Genomic DNA, 24,369 nt, shown 5'->3' with positions numbered 1-24,369 from the left:
AAATATAACTGAGTCATTTTGCCATACAGCAATGAACACAACATTGCAAATCAATTATACTTCAATAAATTAAAAAAATTTTCAAAATCGTCTTTACCACACCACCTTTCTCCACGTACAGTGCAACAAGCTTTCTACCTTAATTTCTGCCATCTGAATTTTCTGTGTGATCTCCCCTTAGCAAGCTTTCAGTCTACCCATTTAACCTAATCCCCCTTGCCCAAGATAGCTCACCAAAACACTCTGGCATTTGACTTCTTTTGTCCTTAGAAATTCCTCAGCACTAGATACATGGTATCAGGCTCTTTAGTATAGTCTACTTTGAGACCTTCAGTCAACAAAAATTTCATTAAAAAAACCTGTGTACCCCTTCCCCAGATGTCACTTTATACCACATCAAACACTTGGAAAACTGGACGTTTTCTTTTTCCTAAAGTAGGACTCTTAGGTAGACACCTCTTCTACCAACAGCACAGTTAGAGTAATCAGGTTTTTTCTTTTTTTTTATTCATTTAAGCGGTTGTACTTTTTTCTAAAAGGAAGTACACAATACTTGACAAATATCCTAATCAATATATTTATGAGGTATGCTCCTATTTATGAGATTAAACAGACAATGACTTGATTCCACGTTATACAGTTACTTAATGTCATCATTATTTACAACATTAAGACAAAAACAAGATTGTTAAATACATCGATGTTAGTCTTTTGAGTATTGTTTCCCACTCCTGGTTATTATGCAACTGTGCAGCTCGTGACTACTCTGAACCTTACCAATGCCCAGCCTTATACAGTTGAGAAAGATGGTTTCAGTACTTCATAAAGCACGTCAAGGTCTAACTAAGATGGCCCCATGCTCTCTCGGGAGTCGTTCTGAGGAGGGATGACGAACAAAGGTGGTGAACCTTAGCCCACCCAGAGCACTCAATCTGCAACATGAAACAAACCTACAGCGCAGGGGAATGCTCTCCCTGAGACCCTGAACTCGACCCTCTATCCTGCGGAAGCAGCTGATTAAACCTGTGAGGCAGCAGCTTTACCTGCGGAGTTTTTAAATTAGGCAACTATGTGTTTTGTCAGAAAATTTACTGAGCGCTTAACTAAGAGAATGATTATCTTGAGCTACACTAACCTTACAGTTAGTACCTTTTAAAAGATCTTTATGGTTCTGGAGAAAGCTCAGCCAGCCATCTGTGTGCCAAAGACCAGACCAATGGCTATCAACACCACAAACTTAGCCCGAGTTACAAACTTTGTTATTTATAGGAAAAGCTTATTTCAAGGGAACATCAAGTAGACAAGGCTGCAAGCAAAGCATCTGTGCGCCTTGATAAAATCAGCTGAAACACCATGAAAAAAGATTCGTTTGGACTCTCCCTTTTGGTAACTTTGTCATTCGAGTAATACATACTCCACTCAGCTCTCTATATCCTTAGAGGCAGAAACTGCTGAGAGGGAGTCCACGTTTGCACTTTTATGAGGGACTTGAACAACGGAGGATTTTGATACCCACAGGTGGTTGTGGAACCAATCCCCAGAGGATGCTAAGGGATGCTTGTAATGTATCACGTCCTGTGCTAAGCTCCTATAAGGTGTTGCTTCATTTTGTCTTCAGAACAACCCTGACATGGGCACCATTACATGTCTTCATTTACAGATCAAAAAAGTGAGGTTAGAGAGGGTATGGGAGGGAAGTGGCAGAACCAAGATTTATAGCTCACATTCCCAGGTTCAACAAATGTTTTGAATCACAATACTTTCACTACATTTGTAGTAGTAGACTTAAAATTTTTCTTATTTGTTCACTGAATGAGTGAGTGAAGTCGCTCAGTCATGTCTGATTCTTTGCAACCCCATGGACTGTAGCCTACCAGGCTTCTCTGTCCAGCACATTTTCCAGGTAAGGGTACTGGAGTGGGCTGCCATTTCCTTCTCCAGGGGATCTTCCCAACACAGGGATTGAACCCAGGTCTCCCGCCTTGCAGACAGATGCTTTTACCGTCTGAGCCACCAGGGAAGATTGTTCACTATGGATGCTTTAAAATCTCACTGCATCACATCTTGTCTGATAAGGCAAAGTCTCTAAATTCTAAATGAGGGTCACTTAAAAACATCTTTTAAGAATCATTATTGTGATTGGACCCAGAATTAAATTTGTCTATTTGACTAATAGGAAATCTTAGGCTATTAAACATAAGAATATGTTTATTTGCCTTCTAAGTTCCTCAAATTGTAGACTGTTAGGTAACAGGCACTCAAAAGTAGACTGATATACTGAATAAAGCTGAGTAGGGTGAAGACATATAGTTTCATTCCCAATTTGTTTTTGAAACTTTTTAATGTAAGAAAATGTATTCCAAAATAGTCTGTGGTTCTGTTACATTGTCTTCAACTTTGTTATGAAAATGCTTTAGATAGATTATAAAAAAATGAATACCTGCATTTAAAGACATACCTAAAATTCAAAGCTATGTAAATACTTTCAAAATTAGTATAATTATCAAGGTACTTGGATTTGACATTTTCCTGCATCTATATTAAAGTGAATTTTTCAGAGAGGTTTACTGGGAATGGGCAGCAGAACTAGTTTTGCAAAGGTTAAAGGGAATCTGCTGTCTTTATCAAGCTTGGGAAATAATCTGCTGTTACATCTCCTGGCCAGCGGTATCAAGTATCTAGTAATTCAAGGTCATCCTGGCTGGCGACTGCGGGGTGACACTGCCATCTAGTGGCCATCTCCACTGCAGGGGACACCTCTCTTCCTGGCCATGCTGATGCTGAAGGGACTGGATTATCATTAGTTACGTGTATCTAAGAACCCATTTTCACATCTCACTGCATAATAAAGTCTTTGAGGGAGAAACCATGCCTTATGTATCCTTTTTTCCTGGGGGAAATGACCCCCAAGGCAGTGAAATATCCACCTGTAACTTTAGTCAGGCCTGCTACACCTGCAGATTCAGCCAACCTCAGACCAAACAGGACTGTAGTATGTATTTACTTAAAAAAAAAAAAAAAAAAAAAGAAATCTGTGTACAAGTGGACCCTCGCAGCTCAAACCCATGTTGTTCAAGGGTCAACTACATTTGTTAACTTTGATGTGAAATATGTTCTCGACTCACCCAGCTAAGGATATCAGAATTTTTTACTTCTCATCCTTTCTACTCCTCCCCACCCTTAAGTCTACTTCTGCTCAGGCTGCATAAAATCTGGAAACAGTAAAAAATCATGGTGGGACTGTCTCAAGTTTCTGGTCCCATTATCATGTTACCAATTTAAGAAATGGAAACAGACAGACATTGCTGGCTTATAATACTAGAGACTAAAAAAAATAGATGGCAGTGAATTCTTCCAGTGGCTACATGAAACACAACCAAGTTATTAGCAAATTTTCTGAAAGATAAAAATCATTATAACTATCATTCCAATGTCCAGGTACACTTTAAAGTGCTGGGCACTGTTCCAAGTGCTTTCTGTGCATTCTCATACAGTCCTCAAAACAATACTACAAAGTAGTTATAAACCCAATTTTAACAGTACGAAAACTGAGGCAGAGGAAGAGAAAAAAAGAGGGAGAGAGAAATGAGACCTGCTTAAGTTCCCACTGGTAAATGGAAAAGCTGGGATATGAAACCAAGCAATGTACTGGTAGAGAACAAAGAAACAACAAGCGCAGTGATATTCAGATTTCAAAAAATACTCAAATATTCCTAACAAAAATAACCCGGAAAACTGTGTTGCTTTAGCAGAGAATTACTCTTCTCTATTTTTTAGAAAACGTGTATTGAATGAGTCAAGTTTATCGATGAAATAAAGTTTATTTACCTATTTATATATCTGCCTTGGTCCAAAAAATACTAAAGGTGGTTTAAAAAGGGATCATAGTGCAATATAGTCAAGGTCTTAAATATATTACTCTCCCCAAAAGCTAGCTGCTTCCAAACTTGACTTAATATTTTGCATGTTTTCTCGCCGTTGCTTGGTGAATATATTTGCTTCTCCCTTCTGTAATCTTCGTCTCACAGCTGATTTTTGTTGTTTTGTCAACTGACGTTTCACCTTCTGTTTCACCAATTCCTGGAAAGATATTATGAATCAGTATCACTGAAAACTGATCACTTTGATAAGGAGTAAACGGTCAATAAAAGAAAGATTTACATTGCTAATATTTTAAAATTTTCTGTTAAAAGCTTGAGTTTAAAAAGTTCCAAACACTGACAGTATACTATATTAACCAGCAATAAAACAAAACACTGAACTGCTACAAAATAGGAGGAATTAAATTCTTAACTGAAATACAGATAACAGCAAAAAGCAGGGTATAGCAGTATAGTAATGAACAGTCACAATTTTTGGGTAACAAATCATAGTGCCACCTGGTGTCACTAGGAAAACTGGGAAAAACCAAACAACCGGTCCAACCGGTCAAGCTGGACAACAAAACCACCACCACCACCAACAAACCCAAAAAAACCCCAAGACAAAAAAATCTGCTTATTCCTTTGCTTTCTAAGTAAAAGTAGGCACGGTTCTGTAGCAGAAAATTATGTTTGAAAGCATTTAGTACTGGTCAAATACACGCAAGAGTGCTTTCATAACTTTAGGTATAGAAACGACTCGATGGCAGGAATTACTCATGGAAAAGTCCTCATACAGTTTCTGGGAGAAATGTATGTTTTCACATGATGAATGATCATAAATTCAAATTATTTCTTTATCACTTAAGACACAGGCTGCCAAGGCCAAATGACATGCAAGATGAATATTTTGTTCACAGCAACCTTTCTTCCCCTTCTGGAGTATTCAGCCTGTTATTTAATCATATATAATCTTACGTCATCCAAGCTCTCCTAAAAAAAGAAGTTGAACGGTGAAAGGATTGAAGCAAGGGGCTCTTCTTACTATGCCTCACTCACCCTGTTAGGCACAAAGAAGCATTTATTAAAAATCTGTCATTAAAAAGTAAAGATTAATGGATGTGAGAAGTAAAAAGGAACCAGAAAATTAGTTTTCCTAATGCAGTGTTTCTTGGACCATATGTGTATTAGTGTAAAAATCTGGATGAGTCGAGTTAAATGCAGACTTTAGATTATTTCACATAGTTAGGAAGATGGGCTTTAACAAGTTATCCCTCTTTATTTTAGTCTGATGATTCTCAATGGGAAGAAAAGTAAAAGAAGAGAAAGAGAAGAATCAGAATGCAAGTTCCTACAGAGGCTGATACCCTATGAGATGCAGTCTCAGGAAAGTCAGTTTCAGAACCACCTGGTTGGTACTGCAGAAGTTTCATGATTGAAAGCATTAGGACTGGCTGAAAGTTTAACATGGGAGTGTCTTTTCTCTATCTCAGGAAACTAGGCAACTGTCACAGTTCCTCACCCCAAGAGACCAGAAACCTGAATCAGATCATCATCATAAGCCTGGCTTCCTAACATCACCAAGACAACAGAGCAACACCTTCAGACTTCTGAAGTCAGTTATTTCCAAATCGCAACTCTAATACTTAAATTCTCAATCAGGTGTGAAAACAGTATAAAAAGACATATCTAGTAATAAAAAATCCTCTCCCTGCCCACCCAAATAACTATTCAAGTCCATACTGTCCCATAAAAACGTAAGCTTGGTACGAAAAAAGAGATAAAACTAGGAAAGAAAGCACTCAACAGATTGGAGAGTGGGAATATTGTAGAGTGTGTACCACGTTTAAACCACAGTTCAGACAGAGGCCTCCAGGATAGCTCTAAGAAAAGAAAAAATCAATTCGTTTTCTAAATATTCTGCTTGAACTTCCCCTTGGTTCTTTACTTCAGCGAGACCATAAGATAATCCTATCAAGCAGCTAAAGAAAATAAGGAGAGAATGAATTACTATGCACAAATGTCCTAATTTAGAACAATTTACAACTCCTACAAATTTAACTTTTATGTTAAAAACAAGGGGGAAAAAAATCCACATTAGCATATTTAAAAAAGAATGATGAAATGGGAAATAAAATACAGCTGACCCTTGAACAGTGAGGCTGTGTTAGGGGCATGGACCCGCTTTACAGTCAAAAATCTGAGTATAACTTGAAGAGTCAGCCGCCTGCATGAGAGGCGCCTCTGCAGCTGCAGAGCCAACCAACTGCAGGCCGTGTGGTTCTGCGCATGCTCAGTTGCTTCAGTCACGTCCAACTCTTTGCGACCCTACGGACTGCAGCCCGCCAGCCTCCTCTGTCCTTGGGGATTCTCCAGGCAAGAATACCAGAGTGGGTTGCCATTTATGTCTCCTGCATCGATAGGCAGGTTCTTTACCATTAGCACCACCTGGGAAGCCCACAAAAGTGACCCAGTAAACATCCTGGAAATGTTGAATGAATAGTTACCGGAGGAATCGTTGAACAGCTTAAAATACTGCCCACAGAAGTAATACTCAGGGTTCTTGTTCTATGTCGATTTGTATCTTCCATATTTTCTTCATCTCTAAAAATAAAATAAAAATTTACCTAGTTAATTCTTAAGAGTTAATTATGCTTGATTAATTTATAGAGTATTACTATCAATATTCTGAAATAAAGCCATTTCATTAAACTACCCCAAATCTAAAAGTTAAATTTTAGGTCTTTTGCTATCTAAGCTGAGGCTGATTCACGAATATGTGAAATGTGTCCAAAAAAAAATCTTACAAGAAAAATAATGTAATGGTAATTTTAATTGTACATTAACAAATAAATACAGAAGTTTCAAAGTACCAGAGAAAATTCATTTTAAGTATGTATATTAAGAGCACACTTACTACATTTTTATTAGACTATAATCAAACATACGTTAGATGAATAATTATTAAAAAATACAAACAATTCATACATCTAAAACCTCATCAATTTATTTGAAAGTAATTGTTTGAATTTTAAGGCAGTACTGCTTAAAACTGAATTCATGTGGTAGCATCAAGTCAATGGTAGATAGAGTTATTTGAATTTTAACAATAAAAGTGATATTTGCTTTCACTCTGTGCATGAAAGTGAAAGTTGTTCAGCTGTGTTTGACTCTCTGCGATTCTCCAGGCCAGAATACTGGAGTGGGTAGCCTTTCCCTTCTCCGGGGGATCTTCCCAACTCAGGGATCAAACCCAGGTGTCCCAAATTGCAGGCAGATTCTTTACCAGCTGAGCCACCAGGGAAGGCCAAGAACACTGGAGTGGGTACCCTATCCCATCTCCAGCGGACCTTCCTGACCCAGGAATCGAACTGGGGTCTCCTGCATTGCAGGCGGATTCTCTACCAGCTGAGCTACCAGGGAAGCCCCAAAGGAATGTTGCGCCCCAACAGGGACTTGAACCCTGCACCCTCAGATTAAAAGGGTGCTCTACTGACTGAGCTATCTGCACATACCGATGCAGAATACAGCTGTCATGCCATTTGAAAAAAGCACTCATTTACCAGAATCAAAGTATAGGTCTCCAGATTAAAGTGAAAAAACGATCAACAAAAACCTATACCTGAAAGGCCTGAATTCTTTGTTCAACGAGGACAAGGCAATCAGATGAGGGCACTCGGCTTCATCCCCCGCAGGGCCCACGAGGATTCCACCTTGACCCGGCTCACCACCTTGCCTGGTGTCACGTTCACGTCTGCTGTTCTCCCCGGGAAATTCAGTTACAGAACCGCTTTCAACAACCTGCCCTCCTATTTCTTCTAAAGCTTGACTGAATTCAGTCATTTCGAATCTGTGTGCATCAGCATTGTCCTCTGACAAACTCTCTTCCTTTATTTGCTCAAGGTTTTCAAATGACCCGCAACAGCAGTCAACTGATTCACCTACACAGTTTCGTCCACTTTCATTTTCTGATCTACAATCCTTGGCTCTTTCTGACATCTCCTCATCAGAAAATGGGGACTCAGATCTCTCCTCTGTTTCAATATTTTTATCATCTGGACCTGCTGGGTGAAGCAGTTCGTCATCTGCCTGCATCGCCTTCGTGTAGCCGCTGGCAGAAACCTCTACGTCAAGAGAATCCTCCCTCCTAGAAAAAAAGAACGTTATGCATTTAGGAGAGAGAAAAAAATCCACCTGATGTGGGCAAGTGTATTTAGTATTCTGATAAATCATGACTCTCAAATGAGTTTAACAGTTTACAGATTTTAAAGGTTTTTCTCTGCCTAAAAGGTAATACTTAAATCACTTTAAGTACACAAATATAAAAGACATATGTTAGTTGTCATTTAAGAATAAAAGGACTGCGAAGAGCAAGAGATATTAGAAAAGTTATAGAAATTTCAGTGCATTAACTTTCAGAAGGGGCTAACAATTTTAAGTTAGGTCAATCATCCCAAATCAGAAAACAGCATCTTAATTGAGCATATAAAATGAGAAAATTTGGCTGTGAGAATTATGTTCCATGAAAAACACAAATTCTGATAAACACTTGACTTTATTCCTTAAAAATACGTTCTTCACAGAGCATCTGCTATTGAATAAGAGTTCTTGAATTTATAAGAAACTAAGTATGTTCCTCCTCCAAATTCAGTAAGGTTAATGGACCACAGGGAGGCATAGGTTTTAACTTTCCTTTGTATATTACCAGCAGTGATACTGAACAATGATTATAATGTACCAAAGGTCACTATTCGAAAAATTTTTAGATGAAAGCATTAACTTCTAAGTAAATAAATCAGGTATTTTAACAGAATTCTATCATCTTATGCAATACAGTGTACAAACCTTATATCACTAAAGGTTGGGAAAAGCTCACTTTCATAGCTGAAACGTTTCATGAAGAAATCTTTAATGCACTTCACATCTCTGTCAAAATACCTGCAAAAGCAAGAATCATTTTTATATACAGACTTTGTTGCTCATCTTTTTCCTTATTAGCCAATGACCACATCCCTGCTATTTGTTATGACACTCTTATCCTTACATGCAAGACAAAAGGATGTTACTCAAAAGAAAAACAAATCAGTTTCCAGTATCTGAAAAACTAAAACTAAAAGCAGAGGAACTAACAAGGACTATAAGCTGTCAAGGGCATACAGTTCCTATAGTTAGAATAAACTCAAGGTTTCCCCATGCTGTGACAGATACACATATGAAACAAGGAAAAGAAGATATGGGCCTGCAGTTTGGGGGCCAATTTCTACTTTTCAGTCTGTCTAGTTATAGTTCCCATCAGCTATGTTCACTAGAACCTCTAGTCAACTGGGAAAGTTGAAGACAAAAACAGACTACTGACTCAGAAGAAAAAGTTTGGGGACTAATGAATGTTATAGTTATATTATCTTTATTACCCATTAGCTAATATGCAGTAAACATCTATAAGAGATTAATAATGCTATGGCTTATAAATAGTAATCTGAAGACAAGCTAATCTGGGAGTAGAAGGACCTCTGAGTATCAGGGTGCTTTTTAGGTAACCATAAAGTAGCAGGAACAGATTAAATTCTCTAGAAGGTGTCCAGAAAGGGAAAACTGAGAGACAGGATGACATGGAATTGAAAGAACAGGAGAGAAAAGTACTCAACCTTAATTTGATTATGCTCAATTGCATCATGGAATACAAACACATAAAGGAAAATGTTGTGTCATATTTCACAATTGGGCTTGTTTAGATGGTCAAGTAACATGAGCAATAAGATTACCACAGTATATAAATTGATTCTGCCCTGTGTCAGGATGAGGTTTTACGTGAATTCCTTTCTCTTAACAAAATAAAAGCTAAAAATGATAGGAGGTGGTATCATTATCTGACTGGTAAATGAGGTTCAGTATAAAACCACAACTTTCATTAAGGCCATAAAAAATTATTAAATTATGCTGGGTGAAATCCTCTTGGAGGCAACTATGCAACAGAGAAAAGCAGAAAAAGGCAGAAAGGATGGTGTCCAGGGTCCCCCGCTTCTGTGTCCCTACTTCTGAGCAGGCTTTTTTAAAAATTGGGGTTCTACCCCAAAGTTTGTTTGGATAGATAGTTCCATCACTAAGAAAGCTTGACTTTTGCAAGTTTGTCAACTTACAAGAGTAATTCAAATTCTTTTGATGATTTATAAAAGTAAACAGTTTCCTCAGACTTCTAATAAACAATATTATTTTAATGAATAAATAAATTTTAAAAACTGGATCAATGTGCATTTTTTTTTCACCTTTAAAATACTGAGGAGTAAGAAAAGTTCTTAGGTGGAAAGATCCTAGCACTCTGATATCCTTATCAGCCACTTCAAAACAGTTATTAACCCAAATGGCAGTATGACAAGGCTGAAAACTTAAGAATAAATTTAAAAATGACTGCAGCACACATAAACACAGCCATGTCCAGAGTATACCATTCAGCATTGGGATGAGAAGTTGAAACCATCTGTGGAAAATCGATCATGGTAATGTGGTCATCTTTATCCAAAATGAGATTGAATTCATTGAAATCTCCATGAATCAGTCCATGATTTGCAAGTTTAACAATTAGTTCCATAGCTTCATCATATACTGATGCAGGATCTTCAACATGGTGTATTTGACATCTGAAAGTATGGAAATGGTTAATTTGTCCTCATTCATAATTTTAATTAAAACAAGCATGGGTGTATTTACATATAATTTCCACTTCAAGCCTCTCTAGCCTCTCTTCATTCATATCTGCATATAGACATGATATACCTCTTATTTAAAAAAAAAAAGCTACAACCCACTCAAATCTTCATTTTCTTTCCACTACTATACACATTCTTTGTTCTGCATTCTTTATAACCAAACTCCTCTAGTTGTGCTTTCTCCAATTTTTTTCCTTCCCATTCTAATGAACCCATTTCAAACAGGCTTTCATTCATCCTGCTCCAAGAAAATCGCTCTTGTCAAAACTAAAACTAATAACTTCCAAATGACTTGCCATATCCAATGGTCAATTCTTGATTATCATAATCTGGTCTATTAGCTAATCCCTTCCCAGTCCTTGAAGCAGATCCTTTCACTTGACCCTTGGCCTACTATCTCTTAAGGTGGTCCTCTTTCTGCAATGATCATTCCTTCTTAGTCTTTTTAGCTGGTTTTTCATCTTTTCCCTGACTTATACATTTTGGAGCTCCTCAAAGTCTACTCCTAAAACCTATTGTCTTCACCATTCTCGATCTCATTCACAGACTTCAATCTAGACTTCCCCTGAGCTTCTAGGCATCTCTAACTTACCATGTCCCCAAGTGAACCTCTGATTCTGCCCCACTCTCTAACTCCCAACTGTCTTCCTGCAGCCTTCCCCATTTCTAAAAGTGGCAACTTTATCCCTCTAAGTAATTCATTATTCAGGCCCCAGATCTTTACTTGCTACTTCCTTCTTATCAATATCCAATCTCAAACAAATCATGTAGGCCCTGACTCTAAAACTCATCCAGAATCTGACAACGTTCCCTCACCTTCACATCTCCACTCTGATCTAGACTACCATCATCTCTTTCGAGGATTATAATAATCTCCTAACTTTTCTTCCTAATCCTGTCCCAGTCTTCCTTTAGTATATTTTCAATACAGCAGCCAGAGTGATCCCATTACAGCATTAGTCAGATCATGTCTCTTCTCAGTTCAAAAATCCTCTGATGGCAGGGAGTTCCCTGGAGGTCAGTGGTCAGCACTGTCACTGCCACCAAAATAATCCTCCAATTGTTTTCTGTCTCAAACAAAAGAGTCCCTGTAATATTGTCTCAATGGCAGTCATGTGAGGAAACAGAAGTGTATCACATCAACCTTAAAGTTACTCAGTGTTGGGCTTCCCTGGTAGCCCTGGAAGATGGTAAAGAATCCACCTGCAATGCGGGAGACCCGGGTTTGATCCCTGTGTCAGGCAGATCCCCTGGGGAAGGGATATGGCAACCCGCTGCAGAATTCTTGCCTGGAGAATTCCATGGACAGAGGAGCCTGGCAGGCTACAGTCCATATGGCTGCAAAGAGTCCGACACGACTGAGCAACTAACACTTCCACTTTCTTTCATATTTAAATATATCCTCTCTACCAAAATAGCTGGCTGCCTCTCTGATCTCATCACTCACAATTTTCTCCGACTCACTCAGCTCCAGCTCCAGCAGCTCCTCACTGTTCCCTGAACATGAAGGTGTGCTCCCATTTCAGGACTTTTGCTCTTTTCTCTGCCTAGAATGTTCTTAGATATCTGCATCATTTCTTCTCTCGCTTCTCAGGATTCTGCTGAAAAGTCCCTTTACCAATGAGAACTGTTCTGATCATCCCAGCCTTCCACATCTATCTCAGTATTTCTTGTCCCACTTACCCTACTTTATTTTTATCCACAGCATTCACTACTATCTGATGTATCATATAATTCCTTGTTCAGCTATTTATTGCAAGTTTCCTTCCATCAGAATGTAAGCTCTGTGAGGACAGGGACTTTGTTTATTGCGGTGCCTTGAACAGTGCTTGGCACACACTAGATTGTTAATAAAAATCCACACTGTCAGAATGAAACTGAATTTTCAATTTGCCTTTATGTTAATTTCTAACCTCCCCAAAGTCATACTCCATTCAATGAAAAAAACTCATTTCTTACAACTATTTATTAGAATTCACGGTTTTAAGAATAATAAATACTTACAAAGGATAGCCATTTATGAGTTCCATGACCACTGCATGGCGATTATAATCAATTGGCTTTGGAACTGGAAATTTCCTTTCATATAATGCCTAAAATATAGCAAAATAGGTAAAAAGTAATGAAGAGGTCGTTAATTTTTAGGAAACAATAAAGTTAAATGTACCTGTCCAAAACCAGGAAAAAAGAATCATAACCTTCACAAAATTACAGTTACGTATGGCTTATTCACAGCACAGGATGATGAGCTGTACATAAAAATAAAATTGGAAATCAGTTTTGTAATTCACTTTTTTACCAAACATTCATTTACTGAACATTTACCAAATATATATTGTGCTAGGGTTACAAAAATGAGTGTGAAAATGTCTCTGCCCTCAAGAAGTTTAGTCTCTTAGGACATGTATATCCACTTCTATTTTGTAAGTTTCTGTCATTTACTGGAGTGTGCTTAAAAAATTCAAATGGAAATAAACTGTGATTCAGGAAATATTGTCTTCTGGTATATCAGGAAATGAAATATTTCAGTATACCGGACACTTTAATTTATAGAGCACTGACTTTTTTCTTCAGACCACAATATCAATCTATTGTGTGACAAAGAGTCACTGTAGCCACAAACACTGTTCAGTCGTTCAGTCGCTCAGTCGTGTCCAACTCTGCGACCCCATGAATCACAGCACGCCAGGCCTCCCTGTCCATCACCAACTCTCGGAGTTCACTCAGACTTACGTCCATCAAGTCAGTGATGCCATCCAGCCATCCCATCCTCTGTCGTCCCCTTCTCCTCCTGCCCCTCATCCCTCCCAGCATCAGAGTCTTTTCCAATGAGTCAACTCTTCGCATGAGGTGGCCAAAGTGCTGGAGTTGCAGCTTTAGCATCATTCCCTCCAAAGAAATCCCAGGGCTGATCTCCTTCAGAATGGACTGGCTGGATCTCCTTGCAGTCCAAGGGACTCTCAAGAGTCTTCTCCAACACCACAGTTCAAAAGCATCAAGTCTTTGGCACTTAGCTTTCTTCACAGTCCAACTCTCACATCCATACATGACCATAGGAAAAACCATAGCCTTGACTAGACGGACCTTTGTTGGCAAAACACCGGTAGTCTGAGTCAAATGTTAACTACCCACCATCCATAAATTCATTTTTTTTGCTATGCTTAACTTTTCCTATCCTACTGCTTTCAAAGTTGTGTTATTACTTCCTTCAAAATATCTTGGTTTTCTGCATTCTGCCGTTTGGAATGCTGCCATTTCTAACAGGGCTTTGTCATTGGTACCCCAACCACATCAACAATGGTTCTAGCTCTGCACACCAAACCTTTCTTCAGTGTACCAGTACCAACTAAGATGCTTGTGTCAATGCGCCATTTTAAAAAAACCTAGAATGCTGTAAATGTTGATTTCATCTGAATAATTTTCCCTAGTTTCAAAACTCTTTAATCCACCTATCCAGTCCTAGTTCTCTTCAATGCTCTGTCCAATAAACACTCTAGAGTGCGATCCTAACGGCCACCTCAGTGACTGTCACCGTACGCACAAGGCTCACACCCACATTCATGTCTGGGTCATTCTGGCTTCTTTAGAAAAGCATACTGTCTTGTCTTTTGCAAATCATATGCAACTCCCATTCAAGAAACCTCCTTCTACTCTACCTATTCTACTCTACAGAAGTTTCTCTAAACGCAATATGATTTGACATTTAAACTGTTTTTTACTTGATTTTTTAATTGAAGGGTAATTGCTTTACAGAATTTTGTTTTCTGTCAAACATCAAGAATCAGCCATAGGTTCACCACTGTCCCCCACCCCATCTCCCCCGCCATCCCACCCTTCTGGATTGTTACAGAGCCCCTGTTTGAGTTCCTTGAGACATACAGCAAATTCCCACCTGGCTATCTACTTTACATATGGTAATATAAGTTTCCAAGTTACTCTCTCCATGCATCTCACCCTCTCCTTCCTCCCCTTTCCCTAGTCCGTTCTCTCTGTCTGTTTCTCCATTGCTGCCCTGCAAATAAATTCATCAGCACCATCTTTCTAGAGTCCATATATATGCATTAGTATATGACATTTGTATTTCTCTTTCTGACTTACTTCACTCTGTAATAGGCTCCAGGTGTGTGTTCATGTTCCCTTCCTAATTTTAAGATAGACTGTTATTCCTTTGGTATTCACTGTTCACTTCTACCCTCCCACTCCTACTCTGCAAAATACTCAACAGAGTTGGCACATAGCTGACACTCAGTATATGCTTAACAAGGTTACTTTTATGAGGCTGTCTACTCTTTCCTACCTTCCTTACACAGAACTGAACTACTTCCCACTCTCCAATGACCGTTTGCTTGGTTGTATATTTTTTATTTTTAAATCCAAATGGTTTTGGATCTGAGCCTTGGTGGCTCACGAGTATATAACAACTTTAACTAATGTCATAGTGGTTTAGCCCTGTGCCATAACCCTTAAGTTAAAGCTCAATCTTATTTTTACTTAGGAAAAGACAGAATGAACTTATGAAACATATTTATGTACAACCAGACTCTATTCCTGTGTCTTCCTATAAACACACCAAGAGAACATTTAATATAGTTTGGGGGAAATGTGTAACAATTCCTATCAAACTGCTTACTCACATTACTGATGAGTAATGGTTTGTAGTCACAGGACACAAACCATTGGTATAAGACAAAAAACATGGTATATATGATATTAGTAGCACTTATTTATACTGCCTTGAGGATTCTTTCCTCATGATTACTAAAAATTTAAGTACATGTGCCAGGAACCTGTGTGAGGAATCCCACCTATGACAAAGGTCATGAGGAAGGAAGCCCGACAAAACACAAAGGCGTGATCTAGCTTCAGGGGTTCCCCCTGGGTTTTCCTGAACATCTACCCCCCCAAAACCAGAGTCTGCCTGATTTTATTGTCCTGTGCTTTCCACTCTTCTGACATTCTCTGGAAAAAAGTTAGCTCAGGGCTTCAGTCTCCTGCATATGAAAGGAATTTTTCAGCTGAAACCCCTTCGATGGCTTCTAACTTGCCTGCCAGGTTCCCCCAGACTTTTGCAGCTTGTGAACTGCTTACAGCCCCTCAACCGAGAGAGGCACAAAGCTTAAAGTATCTTAAAGATACAGAGCCTTTTCTAAAGAGCTAAAAATTATATTGGTGACGGGTTTTCACTGTTGACTCAATGACTGCTGCCAGGCCTCCATATTCTTTATCTTTTAGGCACCTGGGAGGCTATCAATCAATGGAACTGGGATGCAGAAATGGGAATATAGTAGCTTTGATGTTAGCAACACTAGACTTTTGAGTTAATTACTCTTCTCTTTATAAATCATGGTACTCCTTTTACTTGTTATAAATTGTTGTATCCTTGCTATGTAAGAATGTAACTTTATTTAGCGCTTTCTGAGAGTGGCACCAGACTTTGGGAAGAACAACACAAATAAGTCTTCTGGTTGACAAACCCTTATCAGAAAAGGGCCGTAAAATGTTAATTGGCCTTCTGGCTAGAAGATGATGTAAATCACCTAAGACTTATGCATACAACTAGGTATGCAGAGAGAAAGCCTGGTCTCGGTAAGAGTCAGGGCTGCTGACGCTGCATAATTTTATATTATCTATTGATCTCTATGTACAAAAAAAAGGTATAAAAGGCTATTCTGGACAATAGAGGATGGGCCAGTCACTGGACTGGTTTCCCCCGTGTGGTCTATTCTCTTTCTCTCCTTTTCTGGCTGAATTCTCATCTGGAGCAAGGAGGCTCGCCATGTCTACTTACTTGCCCACGCTTCTAAGATCCATGAGAGAGGGAGCCCAAGGTGGGGCGCACTCTGCTATTCAAAGGGACACCGGCGGCCTAACGTAGATGGTGCAAACTTCTTGTCCTGAGGTTTTATTGGCTTTCCTCATAAACCAAGTTATTTAGCCTCTTTTTTCCACTAAATTTTCCTACTACACTATTTCTTCCTAATCTCTCTTTTTCTAATTAAATAAATAAGTTTTTCCTTGCCACGCCGTCCCCACTTCGAACTACCCTGGATTCACTGAGGCTGGACCCCGACATACATGAAACTCCCAAGAAACAACAGGTCATATAACTCTTAATAATTCAAAATTTTAAAAAGTTATAACAAATAAATCCTACTGGAGAGAATAATAAAAATGCAGTTACTTTTTAATTTACTAGTGAAGGCAATTAACTTGGTTATTTTTAAAGATATTTAATAAATCTATATGAACTTATTTTGAAAGGTAAAAGGTTAAAAACTAAGATTTTTACCATTTCTAATATAATACAAATTCATAAATTAACATTTCTCCTACCGTGGGGAAAAAAATAATAGTCAACTATCTGAGACACTAAGGTTTCTAAAGAAGGTAACTCTGGTATTTTTAATCAGAGACAGACATACATATATACACTGAACAGATACATATTCACACACACACATTTACATCATTAATTATTTTAGCCTACTCTACCTTGTTAACATTGCTGCATAAAAGTTGCCTTTATGCATTTGTAACAGCTAAAAACACCTTCGCACAGAAGGAAAACACCAGAAAAACAAATAACAGAAATAGTCAAAAGAGTTAAAAGTGACTGTCTGTAAGGACTGTAACAGGCAGCAGGGAGATATGGTGGCAACGGACTAATGCATGTCACTACAACCTCTTAACTATACATATTGTTTGGTTAATAGTTTAAAGTTAATTAAAAGTACCTTCATATAAGCAAATTCTTTCATGGCAGAGAGACGAGATAAATAAAGCCAAGACATGTTATGCCTGTGTTTATGGTAATCACGCTTGTTTTTCAGATTTCGAAAGGAGGTTCTTCCCAGTCTGTGAAGCTTTAATGCAAACTGCTGCCCTTCTTCATTTGCAACAATGTAAATATCTAAAATAAAAAAATTTAAAGGATCGTTATTATATTTTTATTCCAGTTAAGTTTAATCAATTCTAATTTTCTAACTTTGATTTTAGTTGTACCAAATTTTATCTTTCTCAATAACTCGAAATACTTATTTGGCAAACTCTTTATTTTAGTACAACTCAAAGTTATGACATGTATTAATATCTACTACAAAGAAAACAGGGGTGCAAAGGTGTCAAAAGTTATTGCTTCCAAAGGTGTTTAATGCTCAATTTAGTGGGAATACATCTAATTGTTCTTTAGTGTCCTACATGTATGAGAAGGGATTAATAACATCTTCCTTTACAACATGGGACGTCCCCAGTGGTCCAGTGGTTAAGACTCTACTAGCTAGGAGCTAGTCCTACATGCTGTGAGGCGAGGCCAAAAAAAAAAAAATTAAAAAACAAAACAAAAAAACCCTTCCTTTTTAGCAATATGAAGTTCAATTCTTAAACTGTTTCAATGAATAAATATTGTCAGAATATAATCTGAAGTAATCAGAATGGAGCAGATTTTCCCATAAATTTTCTATTTTATTATTGACATTTAGAACATGTCTTAATTACTCATGAGACAAACAGCCTCTCTCTCATGTTGGTGAGATTATAAATTGAAACAAACCGGAGGAAATTTGGTAATACCAAAATTCTTAATGTACCTAACTTTAGCTCTAATAATTGCTAAGAATGCAATATTGACAACTATGAGGAAGACATCTATGCTGATATGAAATATCATGGATGCACCAAAACGAAAAAAAATCAAGGTGCAGAATTGTTAAGGACTGCTTGCTTTCACCTATGATTATAAAAGATACATACATCCTTAGAACATTATATACTTGTATTCACACAGAATATTTCTAGGACATATAGGATATTAAATAAACAGTAATAGCTTTGGGAGGTAATAACAGGAGATGGAGACCTGGGTTAGGAGTTAAGATTCACTTTTCATTGTACTCTCATCTGTACTTCATCATTTTGCAAGTAATGAAGTTCTTGGAAAAAAAAAAAAGCCATTTTTTTTGATTGAAAAAATTGGACATAAAAAACATTAAGAGGAAGTGTATCTCAAAAAAAGTGTTTCATTACAGCATTTTATATATATCTTCTCATATTTAGGAATCTAATATTAACTTGACTGTGTGTGTGATCAGTCACCTCTGACTCTTTGTAACCCCATGGACTACAGCCCACCAGGCTCCTCTTTCCAAGGAATTTTCCAGGCAAGAATATTGGAGTGGGTTGCCATTTCCTATTAGAGGGGATCTTCCTGGCCCAGGAATTGAACCTGAATCTCTTGCATTGGCAGGCAGATTTCTTTACTGCTGAGCCACCAGGGAACTTCACACTACCTGGGAAGCCTTATTAAATATAAATAGTTTGGATAATAATATGCTAGACATCCAAATCATATGAAGTAACCAAAACAAGTTCCTTTGAAATAGCTTTTCTAATAGTTCTTTTGCTTCTAATTTTTTTGCTCTCTCAGTTTAAATTATGTAACTATACAGGATAAACTATGTAGGACAAAAAGCAGTGTATAAGAGAGCATGTCATAACGAAAATCATCCCGTTCTTTATCTTTATCACACGTTAAAAAAATCAGTACATAAGTATTTAATGCTATTTCAGAATTTTTTTCTGTGTTCTACACATACTTAACTTTGCCTTGTTCATCATATTGCTGTTATGAAAAAATGTGGTTTTTAGAACTTCCTTGTAGTATTTTTAAAAATTATTACAAATGTCCAGTTTTTCAGATATTAAAGTAAGAACAAATAAAGTTTTTGCCAAAGATTTCAGTTAGTATAGGAAAACTAATTCTTGGTGTAACTGAACTTTCAGTGAAAGACTTAGGAAAACACAATTTACCGAACTAAGGGTAATTTCAAAATCCATATTGCTTCCAAACAACTTTTCAATTTACTTTTAGTTAGAAAAATAGAAAATTAAAAAGATGAATCCTTTTCAAAGGGAAATATAAACTAAAGCAAATAATGTACTTAATAGTACTATCAGCACTTACCAGATTCTTTGCCAACACCCATCTGGTTTCCAACAGACTCAACCACCTGTCTAGAAGACAATGTTTTCAAAGCTAGGTAATCGTAGCCTGCGTTTGTCAACCGATAGCCCTGGACAGCTAGACAAAATCAAATGAGAAAGATCATATTTTAGTTATATTGTACCATCAAGTCACATCACGTCAAGAGAAGAATTTAAACCTGGGAAGTCTTAGCTGGAAAAAGACTGGCTACCTAGTCTTATGAGTTTTGGCGTTTCTTGTAATTTTTATTTCTTCTCTAGAGCAGTGTTACTCAAATGGTAATCTACAGACTGACACCAGTCTATCAATGCTTGTTTCTAGTCTGCAACAAGTTATACAAACTGAAATTAAGTGGTTAAGTTAAAAAATTTTTCTATCAGTTTGTCTCAGTTGCGTCTAACTTTTTGCGACTCCGTGGACTATAGAGTCCATGGAATTCTCCAGGCCAGAATAATGGAGTGGGTAGCCTTTCCCTTTTCCAGGGTATCTTCCCAACCTAGGGATCAAACCCAGGTCTCCCACATTGCAGGCAGATTCTGTACCAGCTGAGCCACCAGGGAAGCCCTATACAAACTGAAATCAAATGTTTAAGTTAAAATATTTTTGTATCAATATTACAAAATTATTTTGTCTTTAAGCCTAACAAGAAGGAATATGCGCCTGTATTTTGATCTTTCTAGTATTTATATTATTTTATAAAGGTATGGACCCTTTATAAAGGTAGAAAAGAGAACTCATCCCTCACCATGATGGTGTGAGAGGTAATGCTCTAGAGTCCTTTGGCAGACTGTACTTTCCCAAGACAGTAGCTCCTGCTTGCTCTTCCGCACCTGGAACTTCCTAATCCCTTATCAGGAAGTGGAAGGTATATCTCTAACTTTTTTGATCTGAGTGGGCCTGGTGATTGCTCTGAGCAGCAGAACATGGCAAAAGTGTGCTGTGTCAGTTCTAGCTAGGTCTAGTGCCTTCTTGGCCTGACAACTTCTATCTGCCTTTTGGAATACCTGCTCTGGGGGAAGCCAATTACATGGGAAATCACAAATGGTGCCTCAAATACTTACTTTTGGTTCGCTCCCAAGCTATGAGTTTATGTTTTACTAGTTCTCTTAAGACTTTATTACAACCACCATGTTTAAGGCTGGCTATAGAAGCAACCAAACTGCAGGGAACAATTTCATGGTTCTTCATGCCCATTTCAACCTGAAACAAGAAATCAAAATGCAATCATAATCAACATAGAGTTGCTGTCTATCAAAACCTTGTTAAAAACTTCTCTGACCACTCAGTTCCGGAACCAATTGTGAGACACAATTATTACCTTCCCTAGTCATATTTTATGTCGATGAAAGCAGGAAACTCATGAAGATGTTTAGTCAAGGGAAATTCATGAAAAGTGTTGCTTTAAGGACATTAATTTAGCAGGAATATGCAAAGCAGTTTAGGGAAGGCAAAAACTGGAGGTGGTATACTGGAGAACAAAGACAATAGTCTAAGTCAGAGAAGACAGAAGCCAGAATAGGGAAGAGGTTATGGTAATGGAGGGAAAGAATTAAAGAAATTAGTAATAGGAGAGACTGGCACTTGATAGGGAACGGTAGTGAATGAAGAGTGAAAGTTGAAGAAGAGGAAGGACAAGTTTCAAGACATTAATAATCATTATTTTAATGAAGTTTGGGAAAGGAGTGAGGAGGTAGACAAAGCTACTTAATTCTATTTGAGCACACTGAGCTTGAGGTGTTGGAAGGTCCTTCATAGAAGATACTTCAAATGAAGATGTTTTAAGGAAAACTGGAAAGGGTGACCTGCATTCAGGAATGAAGTAATAGCTACAGGAAAAAAATGATTAATTATTTGATGAAGAGATACAGTCATGAAAGGGCATGATCACTAATCAAGAATATAATGGGAGAAAAAGGAGGGATTAGGGACAGAACTTGGGTGGGAATTCACACCAAAAGGTTAAGGGCAGCCAGTCAAAGTATGATTATTGACATAGGAGGTACCAGAGAAATAAAAGGAAGAAGGTCAAGGAAAGGTGGTCACTTATATCAAGACTGGTAAGACTCAAGTGAGACTGAACTATTTTAACAAGTAGGCCACTCCTTGGTGAGCTTCAAAAAGAACTTAAGAATTGCAAAAATCAAGTTTTGGAAGAGAAATCTGGCATTCATTCTGATGTCCAACCAAAACTCACACTTTAAACTTAATTCACCTGTCATGCTTTGTTCTGTTTCTCTAACATTCTCTTGACTCCCCTATTTCTGACAGAGGCATTAAGGGATGAATTAATGTGCTAAGCAAGTAGAGAACGAAGGTATCTTTGACAGTAGGTATTTAGAGGAAATCTACTTCAATTTCAGAATCTATAGGAGGGCAAAAAATTGTCTTCCAAATTTTACAATGAATTTGCATTTCAGTTTAGTCCTTAAGCAATGCCTGCTGCTGCTGCTACTGCTGCTAAGTCACTTCAGTCGTGTCCGACTGTGTGTGACCCCGTAGACGGCAGCCCACCAGGCTCCACTGGAGTGGGTTGCCATTTCCTTCTCCAAAAGCAATGCCTATTTAAACAAAAGATAACAGCTCCTAAGTAAATGTGTTTTATTCTGCAAATGGCTAATCTATGTGTTGATCTTTGTACTATAAGACTATAAAGTCAGTTTTTGGTCACTTTCCTGCTTAAAACATTCAGGGGCTTCCCCATACTTAGAATTTATTCCAAATTCTTTACCAAGCCTGTATGGCTCTATATCTAGAGCATATTATCTGGCTCCCACCTTCTCCAACTCTTCAGCCTCTTACTATGCTCCAGCCACCCTGGCCTTTCTATTCTTCAAAAACTGTTCCTGCTTCCCAGTCTTCGCTCTTAACCACTGCAGTTTCCTCTCCCTTCAATTCTTTGCAAGGACTTTACTCTGCCGGCTCCTTTCTATTCAGCTATTATGCCTGCCCCTATTCTTTCTTTTACTTAGCAAATACCTATTCAGTACTTACCAAGTGCCAGAAACTTTTTAAAACAAGGTTCTTGCACTCAGGCAGTCTTGTCTGACTGATCAGTTTAAAAACAGTATTCAGCCCCCTTGTCTCCATCATGTTGTTTCTATTTTATTATCCTCTTATCATCTTCACAGCACTTTTTACCTGATATCCCTCTTATTTATTCGTTTACTGGATGACTTGTCTCCTTCCTCTTACCTCTCCCGTACCCTCTGCAATTCCCTAAAACGTTACAAAAAATCCGTTAAGTATGTCTTGATTGAATGAAACTGAAGGAATGCTATGTGACTGAGTTTGTGAGTAGGAAATGCAGTTCAGCCGCTCAGTCGTGTCTCTTTGCCTCCCCATGCACTGCAGCACTCCAGGCCCTCCCCCCCCACCAACTCCTGGAGTTTACTCAAACTCATGTCCATTGAGTTGGTGATGCCATCCAACCACCTCAATCTCTGTCCTCCCCTTCTCCTCCTGCCTTCAATCTTTCCCAGCATCAGAGTCTTTTAAAATGAGTCAGTTCTTCACATCAGGTGACCAAAGTACCGGAGCATCAGCATCAGTCCTTCCAATGAACACCCAGGACTGATCTCCTTTAGGATGGACTGGTTGGATCTCCTTGCAGTCCAAGGGACTCTCAATAGTGTTCTCCAACACCACAGTTCAAAAGCATCAATCTTTCCGCGTTCAGCTTTATAGTCCAACTTTCACATCCATATGTGACTACTGGAAAAATCACAGCCTTGACTAGTCGGACCTTTATTGGCAAAGTAATGTCTCTGCTTTTTAATATGCTGTCTCGGTTGGTCATAACTTTTCTTCAGCTACCAATTAATCCTCTTCAAGAGTCTTAAACCCTTCTCTGTCGGAAAAAGAAGCCAGGGGTCAGAGAAACTTCCCAGGCCACAGAGACTGGAGTGTGATTCTGGAGAAGGGGAGCAGAAAGGAAGGACAAGAAGGGGCCCTTTGCTTCAAGTGGAGGAAAATAAACGCTTGTGGACAAAGGCTTTTGAAAAACTCGACTCTCTGATCTTCTTTTCCTCAGTCCCAACGTCGGCTGCGTTCTTGGGGGCCTAGGGCCCTGCTCAGCTCCCAGCAAACTTGGAGCAAGAGGAAGGGCACGCGCGGCGGAAAAGGACAGAGGAGGCGGGGGGGAAACGGGGTACTTCTTACCGCTGTCAGGACCCTGAAGTCATCCCGGCTCATGTAACGCAACTTGGCCACATTCACCTTCCCCATGTTGGACGGGAACTCAGGCAAACCGGGGAGACCCGCAGCGGAGTTGACCCAGCTTCTCACGCTTCTCCCGGCGGCCGGGCAGCTCGCGCACGCGCAGTTTACCCTACAGGTCCTTGTCACTAAATAGATGTTCCGTTCTCACTGACTTGGGGCAGTGAAACATCTGCTGAGTCTGGTGAAGCACACAGTATGGAACAAAGAAAGGTACTTTTTGTAAAGTGATTTTGTTATGTCGCTGAATTGGCTGACTCTTTAAGTGTTCTCGAGATCATAAGACTTTTTTTTTTTTCACATCTGTCAGGACCGCTGTCGAAAGGCCCGCGACCTGCCTCTTAAGAGCAGAGTGGTAATTTAATGAGAAGACCAAGTTTTATCTCCAAACAGCAACTCCTTCTTTAGATGAAGTGAGTTACATCAAGAAAGGGACAAAAAGAACCTGAGCAGGACTCAGGAAAACCAAGGCTGTTCGGTAAGTGTAAGCGCAGTGTCTTCCTGCGCATGCTCAGGACGGGCCGCCAAGGTGGGAGAGAAAATCGGGCGTCGCTCGGCGTACTTGGTCGAGGTTGCTCCCTGAGACTCCCCACTGCGCCTGCGCTGCCTG

General features: G+C 38.7%; 1 protein-coding gene across 2 annotated transcripts; it reads right to left on the bottom strand.

Annotated features, from left to right (window-relative positions):
• Positions 1-490: 490 nt before the first annotated feature.
• RIOK2 (RIO kinase 2) lies at positions 491-24,347 on the bottom strand. Of its 2 annotated transcripts, none has more exons than XM_040239362.1 (10): positions 23,703-24,347; positions 20,606-20,744; positions 19,524-19,640; positions 17,299-17,474; positions 12,569-12,657; positions 10,304-10,495; positions 8,706-8,798; positions 7,483-8,007; positions 6,368-6,464; positions 491-4,080 (listed from the first exon to the last, which is right to left on the bottom strand). In XM_040239362.1, the coding sequence occupies exons 1-10, from the start codon at positions 23,766-23,768 to the stop codon at positions 3,916-3,918; spliced, it is 1,659 nt and encodes a 552-aa protein (XP_040095296.1). In that variant the 5' UTR covers positions 23,769-24,347; the 3' UTR covers positions 491-3,915. The 2 variants fall into 2 exon arrangements, with proteins under 2 accessions (XP_040095296.1, XP_040095297.1); XM_040239363.1 differs by lacking the exon at positions 23,703-24,347 and adding an exon at positions 22,683-22,848.
• Positions 24,348-24,369: the final 22 nt, after the last annotated feature.

Source organism: Oryx dammah, unplaced genomic scaffold, assembly GCF_014754425.2.
Source record: "Oryx dammah isolate SB20612 unplaced genomic scaffold, SCBI_Odam_1.1 HiC_scaffold_5, whole genome shotgun sequence".
NCBI classification, from domain to species: domain Eukaryota; kingdom Metazoa; phylum Chordata; class Mammalia; order Artiodactyla; family Bovidae; genus Oryx; species Oryx dammah.
Note: the sequence above shows the minus strand (reverse complement) of the source record. Positions and strands in the feature narration are given on the sequence as shown.

Coding starts and splice junctions, on each gene's coding strand:
- RIOK2 (XM_040239362.1), bottom strand. CDS start 23,768: ATGGGGAAGGTGAATGTGGCCAAGTTGCGTTACATGAGCCGGGATGAC. Junction 10,496..12,568: donor CTCATAAATGGCTATCCTTT/GTAAGTATTTAT, acceptor CCATACTTTCAG/ATGTCAAATACACCATGTTG. Junction 4,081..6,367: donor GCTGTTCAACGATTCCTCCG/GTAACTATTCAT, acceptor ATATCTTTCCAG/GAATTGGTGAAACAGAAGGT.